The sequence below is a fragment of the Denticeps clupeoides genome, chromosome 8 (assembly GCF_900700375.1).
Source record: "Denticeps clupeoides chromosome 8, fDenClu1.1, whole genome shotgun sequence".
NCBI lineage: Eukaryota > Metazoa > Chordata > Actinopteri > Clupeiformes > Denticipitidae > Denticeps > Denticeps clupeoides.
Genome location: NC_041714.1, coordinates 20,483,873 through 20,511,496, shown reverse-complemented (window position 1 = coordinate 20,511,496; position 27,624 = coordinate 20,483,873). Strand labels below are relative to the sequence as shown.

Genomic DNA, 27,624 nt, shown 5'->3' with positions numbered 1-27,624 from the left:
TGATGGGTTGCTGCATTTTATTTCTCCATCTGCTTTTTTACATCAGAAAAATCGTTCTTCAAAAGGTGCTGCATGTACAGGAACTTTATCAAAACCTCTTCTCGTTGGTCGACCTATTAAGAGGGGATTTTTAAAACCGTTTCGCTAGAACCTAGGTCCTACTCTAGGAGTCAGCAAGAGATAGAGACACTGAGAGAGAGAATAATTCCCTGCTTCTTCAAGGTACACACAGCAAAAGCTGCAACAAAGGGCCCGACAGAAATTTTCAACATCTTGGCTTTTTGTTTGCAGTTTGGTCCTCTGAAATATCCCTGCGTTCGGGGCGCCACAGTTATACCCGAATCACAGAGTGGATCGTGTTGATCTGATGAATGATGGCTGAATTGTGGGGTCCCGCCTTTTTGGCATAGCAATATTACACACATAGTGATTCAAGCACTGCTGTCTCCATTGGTTATTAATGCAATAAATGGCAGTGTGGGTTTAGGGAAATATGCAATTTCTTATAATACAATACTTTTTTTTTTTTTGGTAGGCATTTCTATGGTTATCAAAATGAGGGACTATAGGAACAGGAATCTTTCACAGTTAAATAACAAGGACTGCCAGGTAAATTCCCTTTTCTGGTTACAGGATGATTATTTCCCCTACTGACAGCATGTAAGGCATTGAGTTACACCCTGGTCATTAGTGGCAGAGTCACTAGGTTAGATATCCAGGAATAAGCATTTTATATTACTAGCCAGGTAACAACCTAAAGGGAGGGGGGGTTGCTGGTGACCCCACTTGCCTCTCTGTGTAAACTTTCACCAGCCTCAGTATCAAAACTTAACGCAAAGTCATCCGTCAGATGAAGATATGCTTGTTCCAGATGGGTATGGAGTAGAGGGGAAAAAAACTGACCACTACCAATTCTTCTTTAGAAGTTTTCCATCTGTTTGGAATGGATTCTGCCTCTTGTCTGACGTTCAGAAAGCTGCGAGGTTCCGACGCTTGAGCTACTTTTTCACAGTTGGTGAATGGAGGAGGAAGACAGGTAAAGGAACAGCAGGACTATTTTACAGAGCATGGTCAGAAGAGCTTGGCCCTCTTCTTCATGTCGTTGCGCTTCCACAATGGCAAACGATCAAACTGCTGGATCTCCATCCCGAAGATTTCGAAGAATGTGTCCGGAGCCAAGTGGCGCTACAGGAGAGGGTCAACAAGGCGAGATGAGACTGTAGAATGTCCAGAATATTCATGCAAGCTGCAAAAAAAAAACCTACCTCAAGTCTGGTTCTGTCCACGTCTCTGGGCAGTTTGGAGCGCCCTCGACTGGTGATCATCAGCATCTCATAGGGATACACCTTCATTAAGGAGAACCAGAGAGCTGAGAGATTTCTCTACTGGGAGATCTGTCCACTAAACAGGATTTTTTAACCTCTAAGCGTTGCTGGAGGTTTCACAATGACTGACTGAAAATTGTTAAAATTGACTGTGTCCAAATTGAGTGTGCATGTGTCCAGTGTCCCAGGATGGCCTCCGGCAGCCACCGCTGGAAAGTGAGTGAGTGAGTGATGCTGTTAGATAATTTATGGTCTTGATTATTCATCATAACTGCAATTGATTATGACTGTGGTGAACAGCAGTGTAGGATGAAGGTGTGTAGGCAGGTGCAGACAGGTGCGTTCTCTAATCTGTGAAGGGAGTGTCAGAAAATGCATAAATCCCTTTTATAATGGGGATTTGTGCAATAAACTGCCCATAATAAGGCAGCAGAGAGAGAGAGAGAGACTAGCACTGGGAGCGCCCAGGTGAAAACATGACATCATCCGATTCCCGACTGATCCACACAGTCTTATGGGAGAAACTGAGGAACATCCTTATTATGAATTTACAAGAGCTCCATGGCAAAACACTTTCATTTAATGGAAACAAACATCATGTTTTTGGTCATATTCTACGCAGTCATATTATGATGTAAAACCAATCATTTATATTAAAAAGTGGCAGTAAATTCTACTTCCATAGTATGCAGTAGAATATAGGATGATTGCATCCACGATTATATGTAGCTTTACAGCAACTGGTAACAAAACTGAATTGGTCAAATGATAAGATACTTGCTTTTGGTTCCAACATATTCGGCATAGACACACCCCTGTCCATTCTTGCTAGTGGCACGTGACTGTCCTGCATGTGCTGCAGAAGAGAAGAAAGCGATACAGCAGTGACAGAAACGCTGCACACTGACCTCGGAATTTCATGAAGAGATGGCGAGAAACATGCTGCTACTTAAGACGTTCTTTAATTTGTTACGCTGTGAAAATACCTCTAAAAAGCATGCAGGGGTATCATTCTACAAAACCATACCATAGGCAAAATGAGGGTGTTCTACGTGTGTGTGGATTTTCATTTCATTAACATGTGACATGTGCAGTGGGATCTGTGCTTAAAGGACAACGGGTGGCACCTGGTTGAGATGATCCCAGACGTACCTGAAATTCTGAGGGAAGAACATAAACATACAACATTAAACTCTGTGGCCATCAGCTAAAAAAACCCTAACAGGCAGTAATGGGCGTGGTGCTACGAGTGGGGCTTGTGCAATAGTGAAAGGTCAAAGGCATCTTTCAAGAACCTTTCAGTATTTGTTTTTTTACCAGCTTCAAATCCCACTTACTGCCATTGAGCAAGACACTTAACCCTGAGTGTCTCCAGGGGGGGACTGTCCCTGTAACTACTGATTGTTAGTCACTCTGGATAAGGGTGTCTGATAAATGGTGTAAATGAAAGGTAAAGTTGCATAAATGTAAATGTTATTTATATAATCCTGAGGGTGCATTACAGCATATAGATAGATAGATAGATAGATAGATAGATAGATAGATAGATAGATAGATAGATAGATAGATAGATAGATAGATAGATAGATAGATAGATAGATAGATAGATAGATAGATAGATAGATAGATAGATAGATAGATAGATAGATAGATAGATAGATAGATATGTGTCAGTTAAGTGTCTTGCTCAGGGACACAATGGACACAAAGTGGGGTTCATAGGCGAGTGTCCAATCCACTTCTACCAGTCCGTTTAATTTAGTGCTGTGCCGAGTGCCACAATACATCTTTTCATAAAGTAGTCTTAGGGACGTCTTAACTGAAGAACTGCCCCATATTCTAATGTTACATCTTTCACGTTGTTAACAATTTCAGATTCCACTGACCTCTAGCGCCACCACATACGTCCCCAAAGCTGTTGTACTGCATGAAATCTGTGGACTGAGGCTGCGGTGGAGACAGTTAAAAAACACAGCGATGTAGCGTGAAACACACATCAAGCACCACGTAGGTCCATCCGCTAAACAAATGACAAAGGCAGCTTACACGATGCAGCCCATTCTTGCCATATCCTGGCAGTGAGGAAGTTTTTGACGCTGGATCTGCATCAACAACAGCACAAGCAAAAACTGTATTTTACATACTCAATAGGTCCATTTTTATCGTGAATGAATTGATTGATTAAGCGCACCGTACCTGCTCTGCAGTTCTGCTGCGGATCGTAGCGCTGAGCCGAGACACTTCGACCGTGGAGTTCACGACTCATCTCTTTCTCCATTTCCTCCTTCAGGATCAGCTTCCCCAGACCAGACTGGATCTGTGGGCAAAACATCCTGTTAACTGGTGAAAAATTTAATATTGTTTACTACCAGGGTGGAAGTAGCCTAGTGGGTAACACACTCGCCTATGAACCAGAAGACCCAGGTTCAAATCCCACTTGCTACCATCGTGTCCCTGAGCAAGACACTTAACCCTGAGTGTCTCCAGGGGGGGAATGTCCCTGTCACTACTGATTGTAAGTCGCTCGGGATAAGGGCGTCTGATAAATGCCATAAAATGCATGTAATGTAAAATCTAAACGTATTTCAGTTTCACTGGTTGCTTCTGATCATTGGAAGTCCTTCGGCATCCTCACCTTGCTGAGGTGCTCCTCCTGAAGCTGTCTGCGCTTCTGAAAGTCCTCCTCCTCCTCCTCTCTTGACCTTCGCCTCCCTTCTGATCCTGGGACAGACACCCATCAAAATAACCAATTCCTAGTGGACCTACAGAACCTCGGAACGTAGGTGCTGCTCCTCAAGATAACACTTCAGTCTCAAGTCTACATTCTCATGACGGTGCAGTAGAAAGCGACAGAACAGTAAACAAAAGAATGAATATGAAAACGTGCAATAAAAATTAAAAAGGTGACATGTTACAGACATTTACGTGGGTTGCCGCCATTAAAAAAAATACTGTCTGAACATGCATGCTGAAGGAGCAAACAGAAGACGAGCAGCAGCATGATAGATGTCCACAAGCACATATCCCTAATATGAGACATCACAGACAAACAGATTGTGTTTGAAGTCGGTCTCAGCCCTGCGCCTCTGACATATTTCGTGACAAGAGGGGAGATCCTGGATATGAAACTGTAGGGGGAAGGTGCCGCCATCATGCCCCTAGGGTAAGCAGCGCTTCAGCAGCCCAGCGGGTGGCCTACCTAGGAAGGCCTGGGAAGGCGGGCAGGGCCAGAAGTCGCTTTCGTCCAGACTGGGAGCGAAGGCAGAGGGGAACTTGGACGACTTGATGATGTCATCAGCAGACTTGCTTTGGGTTGCAAAGACAGCTGAATCTAGGTCAGTAAATCACGTGAATCACGCATGGTCCAGTCTCAGTCTAATGATGCTGCTGCCACCTAACACCTAACTCTATGGTCTTGTAGGAGTACTATATTGCATATTATATTCTATATTTTATCAAATGCGAACTGCACCAGATAAACAGTGTATATTACAAATAATACCGCAGTTCATTCTGCTAGTGGTGCAAACGAGAGACTTCAGAATTCATACTATATTCACATACTAGAAATTCACATTGTGGCATTTTAAGAATTCAGAATACACACAATGCCTCACGTTTCTGTTATAAGCAAAGCAAATGAGTATTGTACTAAAGAAAATATATTTTATGCACTCCATTTTATGCACTATTTTTAACAACTAAGGCATGACATGAGTAGAAAATCTACCATTGTGTATTTGGATGGTGTTGAGGGCTGATGGTAAATAACTTTTTAACTGTTACAGCAGGTCTAAAGTCTACTGCTTGTCTGACCAGCTGTATAATAATATCAGATGTGCTTAACATTATAATACAGCTCTCTTTATAGAATGCATCTGATTGTAAAGTTGAACTTATTTTTAGTTACATTAAACTGTAATGATCATTTTGATGTAGAGAAGGACTTCAAACTTACATTCATGATGACATTGGTGGTGTTTAAATGGAAAGCAAACAGATGTAAATGAACAGAGCGGTTCATAAAAAGGAAAAAAAGAGAAAATGTTTAAAACACAAAAAAACATAGGTTAATGGTTAATGTGCACATTTTTGCTATTTGCAGGTCAACCTTTTATTCACAACCTTTTATTCAACTGTATTCAACTGCATCTCCCGATGTGTTCAAGTATGAATGTGGGTGTCTCTTGATGTCATGACCTCCAGCCACTGAAACTGGCTATTTTGATCAGTGCCGAATTGCAGCATTTTAACCAAAGCATGTGGCAGATATTTCATCATTAAAATGTTGATTTAGAAATGTAGAGATGACATCTTCTGCTCCGCTTGGCATCATCAAGTATTCAGACACGATGCTTGGTGGAAACATTGCGTAAATGGACTCACCATGCTGTTTGTAGATGGGCGGCTTCCTGTAGATGTTTGCGCCCTGATCTAAAAGGGAGCAATCGGATACGAAAACTCAACTTGATTTGCATCGAACACAGAGACCTCCTTCACGGTACGTGCAAACACTGCATGTGAGTATACAGGTTCTGGCTGAAACTGAATCGCAGGAACTGAGCACGACTGGAGAGGGTCATGCTGGGAAGCTGGAGAGGAGAGAGCATCACATTCTGCATGCATCGCATTATATTTAGCAAAGAGATGCGAATTGCTGGCAGCCCAGGAGCGTACAATAACAGCTGCAGATGTCTCCTGCTAAGACCAGCCACCAAGAAGCATCGTTTAACTGCACTTTCAGTGTAACAGAGAGGTCTTTGAAAAGATTTGTGGGCAGTGAATGGTGGGAGAAGAAAGGAGTAAGCGATCTGAGGGGCAAAGGAGTGAAGAAATCGCAGCGGATTGGGCAGCAAGAGGAGGAAGGTGAGAAATGGAATGATGCACACATGGCTCCTCCTGAGCTTCCTGTCTCCTACCTGGGAGGTGAAAGTGGTTAGGGGTCATAGAGAGAGGCGGTGTAACCGGCCGACTGTCTGGCCAATGGGAGGAGAGGGGGGAGCTTCTGCCACTGGATGGCTCAGTGCCTCCAACGAGAACAATGGAGATAAGAGAAAGACAGACACTGAGGCAACAGACTGAGGGAAACCCTGACTGCCGGCTGGGTGCTCTCCCAGCATGGCTATACGAGAAAGCAAGGAGATGGGAGCTTCACTTTGGTGGGATTGATGGGATGCAACTTATAAAAGTATTAAAGTACAAAGCAGCCCTTTCTTTCTGGTATCTGTTCTGAAGACATGATGTTACATTAGCAGGCTCCAGCAGCGCCCGTCTTTTGCAGCGTCATGAATACCTGGCTCTAAATGTCTTGTAAGAATAAAGCTGAGCCATGTGGTTATGGGCAATCAGTGGAAAATATTGCAGAAGATTGTAGGGGAAATACTACAGCATAAAACTCCAAGGAAAAGATTGAAAGTTTAAAAGGAAAATTAGAGGAAAAAAAAGCAATGATTTGTTAGTGATTTGTGGTATATTCGTGCCATATAATTAGAAAAGAAATGCTTCTGTTTCCAGAACAAAATAGTCGAGCGCATAAACAAGCATTATGGTAATGCAGGTAATGTTGCTCTCTGTGTCATTGCTCTCTCTATTCCTTCATTTGTGGGGTCCCTGACCTGAACCAGATGACTACTGGAAGTTTGCAAGTTTGCCTCAGCTTCAGGCAAAAAACTATTTAAGAAAATTAAGAAAGAAGCTGTAGCCTAACCCCCAGTGTTAAAAAATACAGATATATTTCCTCCATTGCCATTTATTACCACCGTCGTTTGTTTTATGATGTGTGTGTGTTTCGGATCTCAGCTTGTGTTGGGAGTGTACAATACACACCAACAGTCTGATAATTTGATAATGTAATACTCCACATTATGGAAATAAAGACAGTAACGTGGATGCAACGTGGATGCATGCTGCTTTCGTTAGAAACCTACCCGGTCGGTGAAAATGCTGTGGCGACCGTGACATCGTTGGAGTGTAACTATGACGACTGTAGACAGGAGAGCCAATGGAGCCTTGGCTTGTGGATCTCTGGAGGATGCGTTCCCTCATGTCATGACAGCCCTGAGGCAAGAAGTAAAAAAAAAAAAAAAAAAAAAAGTATAAAATACATGCTTACTTACTCCAGTGGGGGTTGCCATCGGGCACATTTTCATTTGTTTCCAGACACCAGCAGCCTTTGTACTTCACTAACCTCAGCACAGGGTGTCGGTGACATGGTTCTGGAAGACTGATGGATGGAACAGAATAAAAAAATAATTGCTTTGGCTCTTTAAATGAACACGTGAGCAGTTGTAGAAAAGCTTCTGTGACTTACGCGGTCATCAGGCATGGGGGAACGCTCCCGCCTCAAGGTGTGTAACTGTTAACACACAGTCGACAAAAGTGTTCAGGTTGTTATAAGTTATGTTTTAGGCTGCATAAGGCCTCCTGACGTATTGTTCATTTATTCCGTCAAATTCGGATGCACACATACAGTGAAAATCCGCTTTACCTCTCCCAAACTCTCATTTCTCTCCTGAATCTCATCGAGTGACGTGGTATAAAGGGGCTCATAGGTTATCAGATCTGGACGCTCAATGTCATAAATGGCTTTGACTTTAGGGATGGCTGCTAGGTCTCTGTAATCAAGGATCTCATTGTCTACTTTTGCCTGGACACACAACACAAGAGGACACACATACGAAGGGTTACAAAAAGGGTTGCAGGACTGATATATCTATCTATTTATCCATCTATCTAAGATGAAGAGATATTCTTCTACCGACTACAGCCATTTATAACATTCAGTTCAAACAGGGTTTTTACCAGATGTTTTTATATTGTTAAATTGATTATTTTGCTCTAAGTGGATGGGTATTGATTAACATATTGGTTAAATTTGATGCATAGAACAATAATAGGTAAATAAGCAGGAAAATATATGTATTGTATATGGGTATGCACTCACATAGATCGTATGACCCGGTGAGCCCGGTATGCTTGAACCAGGTCTGGAACAAATACTTTCGGATGATGAACATGTCGGCTGTGGAACATGAACGAAATTAGAGGATTTCTTTTTCATTTCTACAGCTATACAGACATACCTGTCTTCCTAATTCAGATGTGCGTCATTACTAAAGGTTTATATATGCTTATAAACTTTGAAAATGCCTACTCTGATAAAGGCACAACACTTATACTGAAATATACATGAAATGCATTATGAACCAGAATTAATCGTCTCCTGTGAACACAGCATTCTTTTTGCTGTTGGGAACAAATCCCCCACCTGCATTTTAGTGCATGAAAAATAACTTTTCATGAGTTATCCCAGACAGGGCACACTGCAACAATCATATAACTTCCTTAAATTTACAGAATGATGCTGTCATTCATTTGCCAGCATGCAGAATGAATGAGGCCTTTCACGTGAGCAGAGAGTTGCAGAGAATATGTGGTGGGATTAAAAACCTGCTGCATGTATGTATGTATGACAATAGCAGTTTGCATGAAGTGACATGTGTTGTCACCGCTAATTGGCTTAGCAAGGGTCTCGCTAAAAAAAAAAAAAAAAAAAACAGTTAAAAAACTTTACTGTGTCTATCTAGATCAGGGGTCGGCAGCCCGCGGCTCTGGCTCTTCATCCTCACACTGCAGCTCCCCACAGCTTATAATAAATAATAAATAATAATTCACTCAAAATATGCCTCACAAATGCCATATCCTCTTTTCCACGAACATGTCCTGCTGGGTTTTTAGGCTTGTCAGGGTGATTGAATATTTGTCACATCATTGGCTTCTACATGCATATTTGTGCTAATAATACTAGTAAATACTAGTAAGTAAAAATTGTGTGCAATTTTTGCTAACACCCCCCTACAGTATTTCCTTTGCATATTTTTTTTTTTTTTTACACATACCAGCGTATTTCTTTTTACATAGCATAAAAATAAAAATAACATATGCAGTGTTATCTTCATTTTTCATGTCAAAAATAATTTGTGGCACCCGGTGCTTTGACTTTTGTGGAAACTGGGTCCAAATGACTTTTTGGGTGTTAAAGGTTGCCAACTCCTGATTTAATGAAACATGAAATTATAGACTCGGAAATAAAGGACACACCCAATCAATCAAACTGGAGGTATTGAGACAACAAACATATGCACAAGCCAACAGCATGACAATCACACATGTCCACATGGTCCAGGTCCACATGGTCCTGGTACACCCTCCCGCACACAAACAGCATATGCACACAGCTCTCATTCGTTCGGCAATGTCAGCAGAATGTCTTATCAACCCTGTTCGGAATGAAACAGTCGTTAATGGCTGTCAGCAGCAGGAGAGCACAGGCACTAACACGGATTTTACGTTCCTCAGCGTAACTAGGGGCAACAGAGAGTAGCGCTGCAGGCCAGTTCCCCCAGGGGGCAGCACATGGTCAGGTGATGCCTTTGCACAAATAATAGCAAATACAGTACCTGCCTTTGCGTTTTGTGAAGAAGGGTTAGGGATGGTAGCAAAAGCTGTGGAGGAAGGAAGAGGGGGATTCACAAAGTGGATCTCCGACACGACTCAGATCCAGTTTGCTAATCGAGGCTGAGCTGGTGTCACCAACGGAAACGCCGCAAGTTTCTGAGCGTTGATTGCATTTGCTGGATCTAAAACCATGGCCCTAGCTGGATGACCCGACCAAGGAAAGCACTTAACAGATATTGCCAGCTAGTCTATAATTCGGCTGCTTTGATGAACAAGGCTGAGCTCTTGGGAGGGAAAATGGCAAATGAGGACATTAGTCTGCTGTGCACAGCACTCTTTCTGTTGTAAAACATGCATTAGTGTAAACTACAGGAACCACTTCTACTGGAGGACAGATCTTTTTCACATTCAGCAATCCTGATTAACTACCCAATCCTGTGTTTGGCAGGACAAAGACACAAAAGTTTGGCATAAAGAAATATGAATTGCTTTCAAACTTACAGTGAAATTTCATAGTTTACAGTTTCTGTTAGTGTGGATGCCAGATCATATCATGCATAGAAGAATAAGTAACCAGTTTTCCTAAGACAAAGCAATCCTTTAATGTCTTGACCAAAACTTGATCCCTTACCCTCTGTCTGTCTTCTGTTCTGGTCGTGTTCTTGCAGCCAGGATGCCACACTGTTGATCCTTCAAAACCACAAAGAACACTACGTCACACAATTGACCGATTCAAAAGAAAAGAATAAAAATGCACACATCAGGCTAAACCCAGTGAGGAGTATGCAGTGGTGCTGTGGTACCTTGCAGATACATTTCCTCCCCCTCTGTGAACATCTGGTTGCATCTGCTGCATCGAGCGCAGTTGGGATGGTAGTGCTTGTCCCCAGCCTGACCACGGACCCAAAGCAAAGATTGAAAAGCAATTATAAAAACAGAGGAGTCGATTTGCAGTCTACTATTGTAAATTACAGCGAGGTCAAGAAAATATGCTTTGCATGAAATAGAACTTCATTGGGCAGAGAGTCAAATAGTCGGTGTGAAAAGGAAACAAAAGAGCCTGGGACCAGATTCTCAGTCCAAGCAGTTATCTAATGTAAATTGTGCATTACAACATTACATTTATGTTACAACTAAATTACAATGTACATTATAACTTGATTTCTAAGTAATAATAACTGTATACTTGGAGCAGTAATGTACTACAATTGACTAATCATATAACATATTTTGAGGTTATAGACTACTGCCCATGCCCAAGGCTGTATCCAAAGTGGCTCAGAGGACATCTTCAGTGTCTGTAAGCCTGAGGCCACAGGAACACAGTTCGGTGGAGACAGAGGACATTCGACGTTAAGAACAATATTCTGGAGGACAGAACACAAGGACTGCCAGGAAAAACTAGGTGAAATCTGTCATATGGATCACTGATGCCAGTCTGAATAAAAATGAACAATCCTCCAAGCAGTTTGACACACTGGACCACGGTAAATAGTTTTAAGTGCCTTTGTTAACATACATATGGTATTTGTTCAACATTATATAAGCAGAAAAAACCCTAGCTACCGTCTCAGTCTTGCTTTCTTGTTCACGATCGGTCTTAAGAAGCAGGAAAATGTTGCAATATTTCATAAGAGAGGCAGTCTATGCCATGAACATGGTAATGATCTTTGCACTCTATTTCTTTTTAAAATCCTGAATACTTAAATGCATGATATTGAAATTAATTCAGCAGACGAAACAAACCCTTCACCAATAAACACTTTGTGTGCAAAGTGTATAAAAAGACTGAGAAAGGGGAACAAATGATAACTAAAAATTTCCGTTTGTCAGAACAGCTTTTGAGTGTGTGTGTATGTGTGTTTGTGTGTTTGTGTGTGTGTGTGTGTGTGTGTGTGTGTGTGTGACCTGCAAAAGCATAACTGACATCCAATTATGGATCTGAGACACCAAATTGAACACCAAATTGAACACTGGACACCAAATTGAAATTGGATGTATGAAGTCAAAGTTCACCAACACACTTTACTTAGTAGACCAAGTGAAAAGATCACAAATAAGATCTTATATAAGATATTCTAAATAAGATAACATAACTATGTTACATAGATGTTAAGTGTTGTGATTGCAGATGAATACTTTCCTGAAGGGAATAATAATTTGCTAAGTATGAAAGATTACTATGAAATACTTAGTAAACTATAACACTTACCATGCATGCAGTAGTATATGAGTGTGTGTGTGTGTGGTTTGTGAGGAAAGTGTGTGACCATTGCAAGATAAACTCAACTGCAACACCTTAGCCAATCCTAATCTTTAAAAGGAGGAACTTTACGTAGGCCTATTGAATCTTCTATGTCTGTGTATCTAAGTATGTGTGTGTGTGTATATGCAGTGTTTCTGCAGGATTAAGGGAGACAAATTTAAGACTTTTAAAGACATTTTTAAGGCCATTTTCATTGGGGTAATCAACCACATTTCTCCAAGGCCCAGAGCTTTTCTCGGCAAACACTGTGTGATGTATTATTTTTTTTTATATTTATATTTTATATTTATATTTTTCACAAAGAGAACGTTACTGCTGTTAGATGAATGCTATTTTCAACTATGCCAGCCCTTTTTTACTTTTGTTAATATTGGCAATAGTGAGAAGTGTTTTTGTCGGTTTTGAATATATTCAATAAAGGTAAATGTTTTGTTTTTAGTTATAATCTGATAAGGAATATTTTGTTTCCCCATGAGGACTTGCCACTTTGTCATGGTCAGGGGGTGGTGTGCCTCAGTGACCGTAAGCTCAGCCTTCAGGTTGGGCAACCAAGTTGGACATGTCTTTGGGTAGAGGTCTCCAGAGCACCCCACCCCACCTCCCTTGCCAATATATGCCCCCTTCAAATTTCTGTCTGTTCCCTCATATATGTCTGACCAGACTCTGGCCCTGTGTAACTTTCCACTATCTTTAAAACTAGATGCTATTAATGTTTCTTAATGTCAAAAGAACTAGCCCACATGAATTTACCTGCTTAGCAAAACTCATTAAGTAGTAATAATAATAATGATATTATTATACTGAAATTTACCATGAGGCCACCTAAAATCATGCCTGGGGGCCAGGCCTGCATGTGTGTGTGTGTGTGTGTGAGTGTGTGTCTGTGTACATCTCTGGTTGCTTAACTGTAAAACAACCTATGTTATGTTACAAGAGGATTTGTCTGTTTTTCTGCTCACCTCCAGCACTTTTCCTGTGATGAACTGCTGACACACTTCACACTGGACTCCAAAATGGATCTGGTAATCTTTCTCACAGTAAGGTGCTCCATCTCTGAACAGGGAGGGACACAGATGGGAGGATAAAAACAGAGAGATACAGAAAACATTGGACCTGACATCCCACAAGAGAGTCTATGAGGTTTACAAAACTGATACGGGGTGGTAGTAGCCTAGTGGGTAGCCTAGTGGGTAACACACTCGCCTGTGAACCAGAAGACCCAGGTTCAAATCCCACTAACTACCATTGTGCCCCTGAGCAAGACACTTAACCCTAAGTTGCTCCAGTGGGGGACTGTCCCTGTAACTACTGATTGTAAGCCTCTCTGGATAAGGGCGTCTGATAAATGCTGTAAATGTAATGTAAAATGTAAAATAAGACTAAATGAAGAGCATAAGAGAATTTTTCTCTTTATTTTCTATGTATTTATAATGTCTGTTGGAGACCATAAGGGGGAGATAAAAACAATTTGCCAATAAGCTCTTTTTATTTTGGTGTCGGTGAGGCAGGGTTGCATCAGGGTTGCATCGTTTTCTCTGTTGATGAAACATAAGCGCATCAAGATGTTCAGTATAAGAAACATGAGGTCAATTATATCCCAGAAATAGGATGGAAGTAGCCTAGTGAGAAACATACCTACCTACGACCCAGACAACAACAAAGTCCCAGGTTCAAACCCCACTTGCTACCATTGTGTCCCTGAGCAAGACACTTAACACTGAGTGTCTCCAGGGGGACTGTCCCTGTCACTACTGGTTGTAAATCACTCTGTATAAGCGATAAATTCTGTAAATATAATATCATTCCTTTAATGATCCAATAATTGCCAAATGTGAACAAATGTGTTGGTGTCTGTGAGACCTGCGGCGCTCACTTGCTTATGTACTCCCCAGTGAGAACTTTGCCGCAGGCTTTGCACTTGAAGCAGCCCAGGTGCCACTGGCTGTCGAGGGCCAGGAGAGCCTGTCCATTCTTAATATCCCTGCTGCAGCCGGCACAGCCTGCAACACACACACAACACACAGTGCATGCACAGCTGTGGCGAACATTTAATATGAGCCATAGCAAGTACATTTATCATTTATCATTTCAATGATTTTTAAGACCTTATTTTCATAGCGGGAACTTGTTCATATAATATGATCAGTTAATGGCGGCAGTAGAAGGCACTCTAGAAGATCCAAACAGATGAATATTTTACAGCCGTATGTCCTGGAGAGTGCACATCATAGTCATAATTCATCATAACATCAGAATTCCATGAAAATGCCATTCTGTTTGTCTGCGGTAGCTTCAGCACCATTTTAAATGTGACATTTTGCTTTGTTTTTCTTCATCCACTAAAACATTTGCAGCCCGTAGATTTACAGACTCACAACTGCTTCATGGAAGCCCTCCTCTGGTTCGGCTGCAGTCACAGTTGGTTTACTGGCGGGTTATGGACAGAAAGTATTTAATAATGTGCAGTGTAATAATTAAGGTACGGGCACTTCTGCAATGTCGCATGCAGTCTGTAAAGGTGCACTGATGGGTTACTGACCAATGGCTGCAGAGGATGTATTGATGATTTACCAGTAAAATGCACAAAAAGTATAATAAAGGCACAAAGCTTTCAGTTTCCCTCTACGTAATGTGCAATAGAAACTTACTGCTTGGTCCCATGAAATCTTTGGGTCCAGGAGACATTGGCTGTATGCAGTACTGGCACAGGCAGTCTTTACCATTAAACGTGACTCGATCCCCAGCAGGAAATGGCCGTCTGTTAAAGAGCAGGAGACAGAATTCATTCACTAAGTTCTGGCACGCAGGCTCCGCCTGCCAGCGGGAATCGACCAGCCCAGCCCAGCCCACCACAGGGCATATACACACACACACACACACACACACAGTTCGCTCACACACTAACACCTAGGGTCAATATAGAGTCGCAAATCCAGCTAGTGTTTGGACGGTGGGAGGAACCTGGAGACCCCAGTGGAGACCTGCGCCAACTTGGGCCGAGCATATAAACTCACAAGCTTGGAAGTGTGAGGCCACGTCACTGACCACGGTGCCACTGTGTGGACCTATGGACCTCTTTTAAACATGCATTCAGCAGAAATGTTTTCAAAGGGCTGTGAAAAAAAACACCCACTACCACACGATACCTGCCTCACATTGTTTAAGTACAATTTTACTTAAACAATGCGGTTGAAGCGGTTCTTAAGTCCAAGTTTTGTGGTTAAGCTAAGCAACGTGTCCCTGTGTGACTGACCTTTTTGCCTTGACATGCCATACAAAGAATTATCCCCAAATGCCCACCTTAAATGTATGAGATGTTTTACAGCCATTTTTCCCCCACAGTTCTCTGCGTCACTTTCTAAGTCAATTACTGCCAAGCTAGCTCTCTCTCTCTCCATTAAATATTCCAGTAAAGTTCTGGTCTTTATTGATTATTGATTATCTGCCTACAAATGCACCCACTGTGTGTGTGTGTGTGTGTGTCTGAGTGTATATTTATGAAGGTACATTCAGTCCGTCTCACTTGCAAATGGTGCAGACGAAGCAGTTAGGATGGTAGGTTTTGCCCAGTGCAGTCACCACCTCCCCCTCCACAAAGTCCCCACAGGCATTGCAGCGGGTGCCGTGGATGCGCTGGTAGTCCAGAGTGCACAGGTAGTCGCCGTTCTTCACAAAGAAGCCGCCCTGGGCCAGGTCGCAGCCGCACACTGCACAGGTACAGAGTCCAGGACGCCGTTTAATACCTTTTCTAATCTAATTCCATTCCTGTGTGCTACAGAATGCAGACATTGCTGATCCAGTGTCAGTAAATGTGCTTTTGAAGCAGACCCGCTCACGTGGCCACTCTCGTAAGCAGAATCCACCACAAAATGTATGTAATGGCACTGATTTCACTGTTAAATGTGGAACACGGCTCATTGTGTTTATCATACCTGTACTGTAACAGCCATATCTCAGACTAATGAATGTGGCACTTTGTTGAATGAAGACATTAAATTCAAATTCAAATTCAAATTTTATTTGTCACATACATAGTCATACATGGTATGATATGCAGTGAAATGCTTTTTGCGACTACTACAGACCACAGTATTGCAAATAAAGGGAATCTGAGGGCTCAGTGTGAGACTCTCAGAGCCTAGGGATGGCAGAGGCCAGTCAGCTGGAGTATAAAGGGGTGTGTCCCCAAGTGGATGACAAACAAAGCATTCCAGAACATTCTGTTTTTCATTTTTCTAAACACATGCACAGGACCAGTAAGCAAAATGACCGGCCGTGTTCCATTCAGAACAGTCGACTGAAGCAATCTGTACATTTCACTGATGACACGGAGGGTTATGCAACGGGTACAACACGTTCAGTTCACAAGAGTTTGGGTTGGGATGGGAATAAGGCTTAAATGGATCCGCACTGCGGCAAACATAAAACAGTTTAAATGTATATACTAATCAGTCATGATCTGGCAATGGAATGTTTTAAAGTTCCTAATGCAGTTTACATTTTCACTATATCTCGATCAAACTCGATCAATTGTTCTAATATAGAACAATTAGACCAATGGCTACTCCATAGAGCTGCATCTTCTGACATGTTATGACCATAATGTATCAGATTCTTAGCCCTTCTACATTTCAACATAGAAAAGTCACATTAAAAATACTGCACTCCAGATGTGGATTTTTAATCATGTCACATACGTCATATGTCACAAGCGTAAAATTCAAAAGATTCACTGTCACAGAGTCACAGTTAGGTGAGCAAAAAAAAGGAAAACACGACATGCTAAAAAGATTTGCTGACAATCTTTACCCATCTGAGTAACATGTTCATGCAGCAGATGGTCAGATAAAACCCTCTAAATCTCTTGTGCTGTTCATTCTTAAGCTACAACTTTTGGTCCTACAGAGTTTTTAAAATAATCAGATGCTTTCGCTAAGGGGAAGCAGTTTGGTTGCAAAATGTAAAAGTTACTCTGCTCTGTGGGATGTCCTACCAGACATTAAAAGAGTAGCTGAAGAGTGCAACATGTGTGTTATTTAATGACCGTCTTTGTTAGATGAGGTTCTGTAACTGAGTGAGTTCTTAATGACTCAACAATGCATGATGTCCATTTGCAGGCCACACTGGTCTTATAGACCCTTGAAAATAGCAACATGTACCTTTGCATGTGAAGCACTTGATGTGAAAGTGCTTGGACTGCACCCGCAGAACCTCTCCTTTGCATGGTTCCCCGCATTTGGAGCAGTGTATCAGGGGCTTCTCTGACGGGTGGTGACTGTCCTGGGCATGAGATACTGTGAAGAAAATGAAAGGCATGCACACGTGAATGCACTATTTCTACTTTCAGACCACACTGCAAATTCATGCATATAAATAATAGATATTTTTCATAAAATCAAAGCCAGTTGCCTGGACATTGCTGCAATGGTTGCTTTGCTAGAGGAATGGCTGCCTAATTAACGTTATTTGTCCCAAAAAGCAACCTCCACTTCAATGGGGCATGCTGATTATGCGTAAGGGGGCTGAGAAGAGGCGTCGCTAATCCCTCTTGGGACAGATTTCCCTTTGACATGTGAAAGAGACAGAAGATCGTGGCATTGATGGTACAGCTATTATAGAAAAGCAGGAATGGCAAATTGTTAATAGTCGTCTCTTATGCTGGTAAACAGAAAAAAAATGGATGGATCTGAGTTTTCCTAAACAGTGGAAAATGAAAATGCTTCTCCATGACCTTATGGGCGCTCTTTATGTGTTGTTTAAGTCTGGCGCTGCCGCTTGCCCCGCAAAGCATATGAAACTGCATGTTTAACCATGTCGGCCACATTGCCCTAGAGACACGTGTCTCTGTCCAGGCCTAATCCACAAGGGGGATGAGGAGTCCTGGAGTGGTGCATATCAAACACTCCTAATCCACCCTCATCCAGGCACAAAATAAAGATACAGGAGGAGCCACGTCTGCATCTGTGAATGTACGCCTGCCTGCGCATCTCACTGCAAGATACAATTCATCAGCTCACCCCTAAATCCTTTTGCTTATAAATATGCATGAGTCTTTTCATGCACGCTTACCCCACCCCCTGCACCACCCCACGCTAAACAAAGCCCTCAGAACATGGCACGGCTGGGCCTTAGACCTCTCACTCTGTCAGTCGTACACTTTGTCTGGACCTGAGGGGTAAATTGTGCAACCTAACAATATGCCATTTTCCCAGCACATGTTTCTGGCAGGAGAAACTTCAGAGGCCACATCATGAGCAGACTGGTCTAAAAATGTGATCAAAAGAAAGGTCACTCATTATTGACCTGGCCCAAGTGAAACCCATTCCTTATATCACCTTATCATCTGTCCTGCTGTATAATATAACCAGCATGACAGCCTGTGTGATAATTCAGAAGAACGTACAACCGTATTCTGTAACTGAACAACACTGGCAAGCGCGTTACCCACTAGTGACCCACTAATCAGAAGGTTGCTGGTTCGAATCCCGATCAAAGCACCGTCCCCACACACTGCTCCATCTGTCATGGCTGCCCACTACTCACTAAGGGTGATGGGTTAAATGCAGAGGACACATTTCATTGTGTGCACTGTGACAATTAGTCAAATTAACATTTAGTGTGGTAGGGTTTAGTGTGGGTAACCTATGAACCAGAAGACCCAGGTTCAAACCCCGCTTACTACCATTGTGTCCCTGAGCAAGACACTTAACCCTAAATTGCTCCAGGGGGGGGACTGTCCCTGTAACTACTGGTTGTAAGTCACTCTGGATAAGGGCGTCTGATAAATGGTGTAAATGAAAGGAAAATGTAAAGGAAAAGTTGCATACAGAAGTCAAATCATGACACAAATCAGGAAATTGCCGATGATCTAGATCTTCTGTAGTATTAGCGAGAGTGTGCACAGGAATACTCTAGCATCCTCTCAGACAACCAGTTAATGCTATTTTAAAAGTTCAAGCACTGAGTTGCGCGTTGACCCATTTACTGATTATAAAAGCAAGGCAGTACTGTGCACTAGCAGGCTACAGTGTATTCCAATGATCCACACGATTTGTTCCAGGCATGATGCTCCAGGCAAGAAACAGATGCACTGAAGCTCATAACCAAGTGTTAATAGAACAATAAACCTGCAGAAAACAGAATGAGGCAGAGACACAGCCGTATCATCTCCCCCCGCACGGCTTCTGTCTCCATGTATTTATAGACCAAGAATGTCTGTGGTCATCCAGTCAAGGTCTGTGGCTCCTAGTGGCTGTAGTTTTACATGGAACCCAGGTGGGTCCTATAATCAGGCTCAGCTCTAGCACAGAATGTAATAACCGTGAACAGGATTTATCCAACCCGGTCCTGCGTAAACCGCAGGGAAAGAAAGGCCTGCTGCTTAATAGCTTAATAGGGAAAATGTGTATAAGTTTACCAAGTTATGACATGTGCAGGAAAAATTATGGAATAGACATAGACCTCAGCTCACCAACTCCTGTCATTTGGGCTTTAGTAAACTAGCTGGTGACAACAGATTCTGAAATAATTACTTGGTAGAATTGTAGTGAGCTTTGGAGTGCATCTACAACTCATACAAAATGCAGCAGCACGACTGATCTTCAACCTTCCCAACTTCTCCCCACCACCCTTCTGCTACGTTCCCTCCACTGGCTCCCAGTAGCTGCACTCATCAGGTTCAAAATACTGATGCTGGCCTACAAAGCCAAACATGGAGCAGCACCATCCTACCTCACAGCCCTTATTACACCTCGCACTGCACCTCGTATACTCCGAGCCTCCAGTACTGCTCGCCTGGTCCCTCCATCTCTGAAGGAAAAGGAAGACGCTCATCTAGACTCTTCTCCGTCTTGGCCCCTCGGTGGTGGAATGATCTTCCCCTCGAGGTCAGAACAGCTCAGTCACTGAGTATTTTCAAATGACAGCTCAAGACCTTCCTCTTTAGAGAATATTTAGATGAACTTGTAACCTTCTTATTGTCGAACTTGTGTACAGAATCTACAGCAGAGTGAATAAAAAGATTGTATTCATAGTTGGGGGTCCTAGTGAACCGGAATTGATCTCTTCATTGATGGTAACTTGAAAGCACGTTGTAAGTTGCTCTGGATAAGGGCGTCAACCAAATGCCTTAAATGTAAATGTAAATAAAAGCTTTGGCTAAATCCATATGTTTATGGTGAAATGAAACAGAAAGTTCATCTTATGTAGAAAAAACAACAAGCTTTAACTTACATATACATATACATATTGTCCATACACTTGTTTCCTGGGTGTGTGCCTGATTTTATAAAGGTGGAGAAGTTACTTTATGAGATGGTGATAAGTGAATGAAACCAGAGTCGGCAACAATGGGGTGTACCTTTTAGCTTGTTGCCATAGCAACAGCTGCAGTGCTTTAAGTGCATGTCCACAGTTGTTCTCTGCTCATCTGCCTATTTTAACCACTAGCATCAGAATCACTTTTTAATGTATAAGCTCCACAAAGAGCTTTTTTTAATACACTTATTTACGAGAAGGGGAATATTTTTTGCAGAGGTCGGTATGAGGATGCACACCAGCATCTTATATAACATCAAACCTGTTTCACAAGGCATCTGTACAGAAGCTTCAAAAGAGCTAAATCACCCAGACATTGACCTGCAACCCACCGAACTCCACCGAAAACGGCATTAGAACTCAGGGAGAGGCTCCCACGGTAACAGCACTGTACAGAGCATCTGCACGTGTCAGTCCTAAACACAGAGCACATGTTCACACCCCAGATGAGCTGCATCAGTGGAACAAACTCTCACTTACACATAACACACACGCACACACACACACACACACACACACACGGACATCATGAAGGATGTACTTTTTTTAAATAGACAATTCTGACCCACGTTACCTTTTTCCTTGACCATGACCATTAGTCCTTTGGTGTGCAGTAAAAGGGGAAAAAAATCACCCCAGGGACCCAAAGGCAGCAGAGTGCATTGACACAGGGAGACTGGGAGCAGCAGAGTGACCGAAGCAACAAAAAAAGAGGAAAAGCGGCGAGGTGGTGGTCTGCCTCTGGGCTCCTCCGTTGTCCCTCCTTCTGGCTCCCCTCCCCCTCGCCTGCTCCGTCTCACCCTGTCGCGGTCTCACCCATCCCTCCACTGCGGTATCCTGCTCGCTGCTGCAGCCATGTGATAAATGCAGATTCATCAAGCCTCTCTCTCTCTCTCTCTCGCTCTGATGCACACACACTCACTGTACATTACGGGGCAGAAGGAACCTTCTTCCCTTTCGTGGTGAGGATGGCCATAATTACTCTCAAGGCTCTAATGCAGCCGTGTTGGGCTGAACAGTAGCAGGAATGTTTTCTTTTTTTTTTTGTTACATAATTGAAAGCGTCTAACCACTCCGGCCATCCTAACCGGCCATTAACGCTCTCTCCATAAGACTATTAATGAGCTCTGTTATTTATTCACTGCACACTGGGATCGTCTGGGGTAACCACTGCCTCGTTTTTAATCCTTTCTATATATATTGTCCTTCAGGAGCAAACGAAACAAACCGGAGTACAATAGTGACTCTGGCGACTTCAGGCAACTTAGCAGAGGATTTAGCAGCAGGAAAGCTGGCCTGATGATGTCTGGTACCACGGACCTTCTCCATAGCTCTATAATCAGATCCTGCAGAGCACAGGACAACATGAACGACTGCCTTTAAAGCCCGGCCAATAATAACCACTGTCAGATATGCGCTCAACAAATCTTCTTAAAACCTCTTCTGACAGTCAAAACCATCCCGTGAAACAAGGCACCTTGACAATCTTCAAGTTCCACAGGATGCACTTTAGTTCTAATAGAGATTCATGGCTTCCATAGTACAACCTTCAATGAAATTCATGCTATGCCGTCATGAATAATACAGGAGGCACAGGAGGAGACCTTGAATGGCACTTAAGAGATTTTCAGTGCTCACCACATGCTTTATGAACTATAATATTGATGTTAGACCTGCAATCCTGCACGTCGATGTCTTTTAATGTGGAAAAAATACATACTGACGATAATGTAGACAGAACAGTCGAGGACAAGCTTTAGCAGGGTGATGGTGTAATGTTACCTACACTTACATAACCCATGGTTCACTACCTAAGTAGCTAATTCATTTAAATGCAGCCCTTTTCAAATCCCAAAATAGTCCAGCCAACCTATTTTTATCATTTTCAGAGGGGTGGGACACACGACTACATCATAAATGATGAAAACGTTTACTTAAATATTTCTGTATATTTAAAAAAAATTACTGTACATTTTTAGTGTAAATGCATATTGTAATGTCCAAATGGGCCTCCATTCAGCACTACTTGTAATAATTAATTTGATGTAGATTCCAAACTATCAAGCGACAACACTAATCCCAGATTTTGCAGACAGAATATTTGGAAATAAGCATAATACAGTGTGATCAGATCAGAATATATATATAAAATTTGATGTTTAACATAACACTATATTTGCAGATTAGAATCTTACTTTTTAACATAGATAATCCTCATGGAAAAGAGACAAGACTTATCCCCTTGCTCATCTATAAAACTGTTGTACCCACATTTTAGTAGCCTGATGCTGATGCTTTTTATGCCACAAAATATGCATTTTGGTACTAGCCTTAAAGCCCCCTAGAAAAGCATTAAATAATTTTAACTTAAAAGGTGTCTGTGGTCAAAATAAATGTGAAACTAATTATAGCAAGTGATGGAAATAAGAGCTTACTTACTATAATTCCATTCCATTTTCATAAATAGTATGAACTGTTAATGAACTGTTAAGATTATGTTTAGTGTTGATTTTTACATTACATTATTTGATATTTTATCAACAACCGATGTGCAGGTGCCACCTGGAATGCACTATAATTTAATTGAACATATAGTAATATTCATTTTTAAGTCATATAATTTATTGCTGATGAAGAAAATTACTTTTGTATTCATCATGCCCCAAATGTCCTACCTGGCATAATGTCATTCAACCTGTCACTCAGGTAGTAGTCACGTGGGTTTAGGAAAGGCAGCTGCTCCATCATTGCCTGCTTGGGAATGAGGTAGAGCACTTCTGCCAAATGGCCATCCTCGATGATAGACATGCGTTTGACTGAGTTGCGGCGTCTGACATGGCAATGCCTCACGTTCTGGCTGCGGCTCGAACCACAAAGCTTTCCCAGGCTGTTGAGGGTGGGCAGAGAGGGCATGGCTGCTTCTGCCTTGTCCTGTTCAAAGTCTCACATCAAGCGGTGGAAACCCCCGCAAAAAAGAAAAAATAAATAAAAGTGGCGGGTACTCCAAGCAAACGATGGCTTCAGAGAAGACCAGAACATGGACAGACCCTCACAGTGCTGCCCTACAGGCTCTGATGACAGACAGCGACGCGGCAAGAAGCAGCTCACAACATGTAACTCCGCTTAGGAGGATCCTTGCCTTGACATAAGAAGATTACTGTTGACGTGGAGTCGCCTCAATTATCTACAGAGGAGGGTGGGTTCAGGTGTCTCATCTCAAAGTCATCATCTTTCAAACTTACAAGCACCTGCAAAAATATGATGTTTGGTTTTGCAATTCTGAATGCATGATGCATATTATCATTAGTGGCACTGAATTTCTCAGACAAATAAAACTATTTGGTAATATTCCTTGTGCTATTTTTTGCTGATAGCACAACTGTATTTGGCTGGGTGCATTACATGGACTTTAAAATTAGTGATTGATATTTCATGATTCAGTTAATTATGTAGTTATTACTAATAAACATGAGGTTTTATGTGAAGGTAGGCTGTCTTCAGTATTAATGCCCCTTTCCCCTGTTAATTGTTTTTTGAGGTCTCTCCAGTAGTGTTGTTTTGACGAAATACTTTTATGTCATGGCAAAAATAAGACGAGACTTAAATGCTGTTCATGTGACAATAGCTATAAAGAAATATACAGTACAGGCCAAAAGTTTGGACACACCTTCTCATTCAATGTGTTTTCTTTATTTTCATGACCATTTACGTTGGTAGATTCTCACTGAAGGCACCAAAACTATGAATGAGCATATGTGGAGTTATGAAATTACACTAATTTGATTTCAGAATGCTTGTGGTGGGTTTGCAGATGGCTGGGAGAAAAAGACAAAGACAACTTTGGACACACTTTCTTTACAACGAAGTGGAAAAGAAAACAGAATGTGTGGTCAAAAAACATGGGGAGAAATGTGGCCACTGGACGGATGTAGAGTCTATGTATTTTTGAGTCTATAAGGTAGAAACAATATAATAATGAGATAACCTTGTTTTAAATGTGAAATGTGTTTGAATAAAATAAATTTATGTTTCTGTCTCTTCTACTAAGTACTTGTACAATATTGACTGGGTTAAATAGAATTAATTTTACTAAAAATAGAAACTAAAATATAATTTTCATTGATTAAAACAATTTTTTTAGTTTAGTTTTCATAATTTTTTGTTGATTAAAATTTGACTCAAATATTCGTGGATAATTGTGGCTTCAATAAGACTAAAATGCTCAGACTTTTAGTCATCTGAAACGTGACTAGACTAAAATGACTAATTAGACTAAGACTAATAAAAACAAAAAATGACAGCTTGACGAGAGACTAGACTAAAACTAAAATTAAGACAGGCTGCCAGAAACAACTCTAGTCTCCAGTTGCTTGGATTATGATGGTACGCGCTGTGCAGATTTGCGTGGGTAAATCTTAAATCGTTCTTATTTCTCTCTCTTTAAAAAAAACGCAATCACATGTTCTTGCCTGCTGAGGGGGTGGGGTTGGGGTCGGCTTGGACAGAGGGGCGGATGACCGATGTTCCTCTGACTTTCATCAGCCTCTGAGTAGTGGGCCAACTTATGAATTATAGAGCGCACTTTTCAGGTCGCCATGATAAAGCACTCTGCTTTGTAAGGGCCACCCGCCATTTTTGGTTGGTTCTTTGATGCCCCGTGAAAATGGGGTCGAGAGAAGTTGAATCAGTCGGTTTAAATAGAACGTATATGCAATGCCGCTGTGCCTTTCCGTGCCTTGGAAAATATGGAGCTCTATAGGTGTGGCTTATTTTTTCGTCCTAATGTCCTTAGAACAGCACTTTGAACCGGACTCAGAATGCCAGTCCATGCACCGCACGACCTTTTCAATGCATTGAACGCATACAGCAGCAGCAGCACAGCATGACTTTGCACATGTGACCCATTTTCTTGCCTCTCCTCATCCTGACTCGACTCTCGGCGTGTAGCCTGCACTGTGCGCTATACAGCATCACACACCACCGCGACAAAAAAAGACCCGAACACAGGCAGGGAAATTACACACACACACACACACACACACACACACACAGACTCAGTCATTTCCATGTAATCCATGTAATAACGCTGCCCCCTGTCCCCTTACCGTCCAGGCCGAAGCAGGATGTTATCTTCTGGGCGTAGTTGCAGAGCCCGTCGTAGGGAGGATGCTGCTGCCGCACCGCACTCCTCTCCCCCATCTCTGCCGGACTCACGCACTCACGCGCTCGCCCCGCCAGAACATTCCAACGCTCGCGCCGTCCTCATCAATAATTCAGGCCGTGCACGCGCACGCACGTTTGGGAGCTTCCTGGCAGGGCCTGCGCCCTCACACACCGGCACGGCCACGCGCAGGAAAGTGCTGAGGTGTGAGGAGGGTTGGGCCGGCGTCGGAGGAGGAGGAGCGGACTGGCTCCGGTTACCGCGGCAATGCTGCCCCACACTCCCACCGGGCTCTGCTGCAGAGCAACAGGTACGGGCGGGCGGGGCAGACAGGCCTTCAGGACGTACACGTTTTCTACCTCTTGCTCTCATAACCACCACTAATTACTGGGGCCTTGGTGGCTTTTTGTCACCTGGGAACAACGAAGATTTTACATTTTACCACTTGCGCATGCTTAATGTTGACCATGGCCATAAATTAACGGAGACCTAACGTCAACTCTCTGGAAATAAAACGAATTATGGTGCATCGATAGAGTTTTTCTCTTTTTGGAGACTTGTCTGTCACAGGGCAATCCCAGCTTCAGGCGCCCTCTGGTACCACAGATGTGGACCGTGCGCTTCACTGAAAGAAACACTCTCAGCAAATGGCTTGTGCCCTTGAAAGCCGCTCAGGAAACGGCGGAAATTCTTTGTTTCCAACGCAGTCTCGTCCGGCCCGCGGCGCACATGCTTTCTACTGAAGCCTCCTGCCTCCTCACCTCTGCACACTCACACTTATCGAATACGCTCTCGTGCCGGTCAGAGCTAGCGGTATGTTATACGGTATATTATATGGTATATTATACGGTATAAACTTCATTTCCAGTGTCTGTGGCCATTGACTTCTGATCCCTCATTTAACAAGAAGCAAGTAAAGTTGTCTGCTGCGATGATGGTTGCACACTGAGCAATTGTCCATAGGTGTGACTGCGTGAGTGAAAGGTGTGCGTATGTGTGTGTGTCCCAGGATAGACTGTGATTAGAAGCCATTATGGAAAGTGATATCTGGCAGTGGCGCCAGATATCACCTATGACCCTCTGGGTGGTTGTAGTCACCATATGAACCAGAAGAACCAGGTTCAAATCCCACTTACTACCATCGTGTCCCTGAGCAATACACTTAACCCTAAGTTGCTCCATGGGGGGACTGTCCCTACTTATTGTAAGGCACACTGGATAAGGGAATCTGATAAATGCAAGAAATGTAAATGAGTGAGGGTCAGAGAGAGCGGTGAAGCTTTGTAAAGGGCGCCATCTGCTGGTTGAGGAAATTTTTACAAAGCTGCATAACAGCATGTACACCAACAGCATCGGAGAAAAACAAAAACATAGTTCTGTATACTATTATGCATTTACTGCATGTCAAACCAGGATATTTGTGTAGTTTTTTTTTTTTTTTTTTCAAACGATTCTGCCTCATTTTTTGATATTGAATAATGCACTTGTTTAATAAATAAAATATGACTTGTTCTGGGAAAACAATACAATGCAAACACTAAATATTGCATGGCCCTATTCTCAATTATGGCCACGCATCATTAGTCCCTTTTGTATGCAGCAATCGGTCACTTAAATCAGCTACTGTGCCCGGCCCAGCTTTTTCTGAATGCTGCAGGGTGGTTGATGGGCGTAGGCTTGACCTTCAGAGGCTAAAACTGGATCTACTCCCATGCCAGCTGTCTTCATGTCAACTGTGGACAGAGATCCGCAAACCAATGAGACAATGTCCAGGGAGCTGTCTAAGGTACTGAACTTTGAGTATTGTCTATTGTCTTGTTACTCATAGAAAAGTTATTATATAGAAGAGAAAAATTATTATAGAATTATATATATGTCTGTGAAAGTGAAGTGATTGTCATTTGTGATACACAGCAGCACAGCACACGGTGCACACAGTGAAATTTGTCATCTGCATTTAACCCATCACCCTGAGTGAGCAGTGGGCAGCCATGACAGGCGCCCGGGGAGCAGTGTGTGGGGACGGTGCTTTGCTCAGTGGCCCCTCAGTGTGTGTACAGAGAGAGAGAGAGAGAGAGAGAGAGAGAGAGAGAGAGAGA

The 27,624-nt window shown here is 42.5% G+C and overlaps 1 protein-coding gene across 12 annotated transcripts; it reads right to left on the bottom strand.

Moving 5' to 3' along the window:
* On the bottom strand, positions 1–25,722 carry LOC114795571 (actin-binding LIM protein 1-like). Of its 12 annotated transcripts, none has more exons than XM_028989039.1 (25): positions 25,470–25,722; positions 17,208–17,342; positions 15,572–15,755; positions 14,697–14,806; positions 13,922–14,048; positions 13,008–13,101; positions 10,586–10,673; positions 10,414–10,472; positions 9,785–9,829; positions 8,269–8,346; positions 7,813–7,971; positions 7,636–7,680; positions 7,513–7,548; positions 7,253–7,382; positions 6,245–6,352; positions 5,712–5,759; positions 4,525–4,650; positions 3,961–4,046; positions 3,522–3,642; positions 3,372–3,427; positions 3,212–3,272; positions 2,478–2,485; positions 2,107–2,181; positions 1,266–1,346; positions 1–1,185 (listed from the first exon to the last, which is right to left on the bottom strand). In XM_028989039.1, exons 1-25 carry the CDS (start codon positions 25,561–25,563, stop codon positions 1,072–1,074), a joined length of 2,268 nt encoding a protein of 755 aa, XP_028844872.1. In that variant the 5' UTR covers positions 25,564–25,722; the 3' UTR covers positions 1–1,071. The 12 variants fall into 12 exon arrangements, with proteins under 12 accessions (XP_028844872.1, XP_028844868.1, XP_028844875.1 ...); XM_028989035.1 differs by lacking the exon at positions 25,470–25,722 and adding an exon at positions 23,040–23,410; XM_028989042.1 differs by lacking the exon at positions 25,470–25,722 and adding an exon at positions 20,939–21,320.
* Between the last annotated feature and the right edge of the window lie 1,902 nt (positions 25,723–27,624).

Coding starts and splice junctions, on each gene's coding strand:
- LOC114795571 (XM_028989035.1), bottom strand. CDS start 23,277: ATGCCCTCTCTGCCCACCCTCAACAGCCTGGGAAAGCTTTGTGGTTCG. Junction 14,049..14,696: donor AGATTTCATGGGACCAAGCA/GTAAGTTTCTAT, acceptor TGTGTGTTGCAG/GCTGTGCCGGCTGCAGCAGG. Junction 7,383..7,512: donor CACCGACACCCTGTGCTGAG/GTTAGTGAAGTA, acceptor TTCTTGCCTCAG/GGCTGTCATGACATGAGGGA.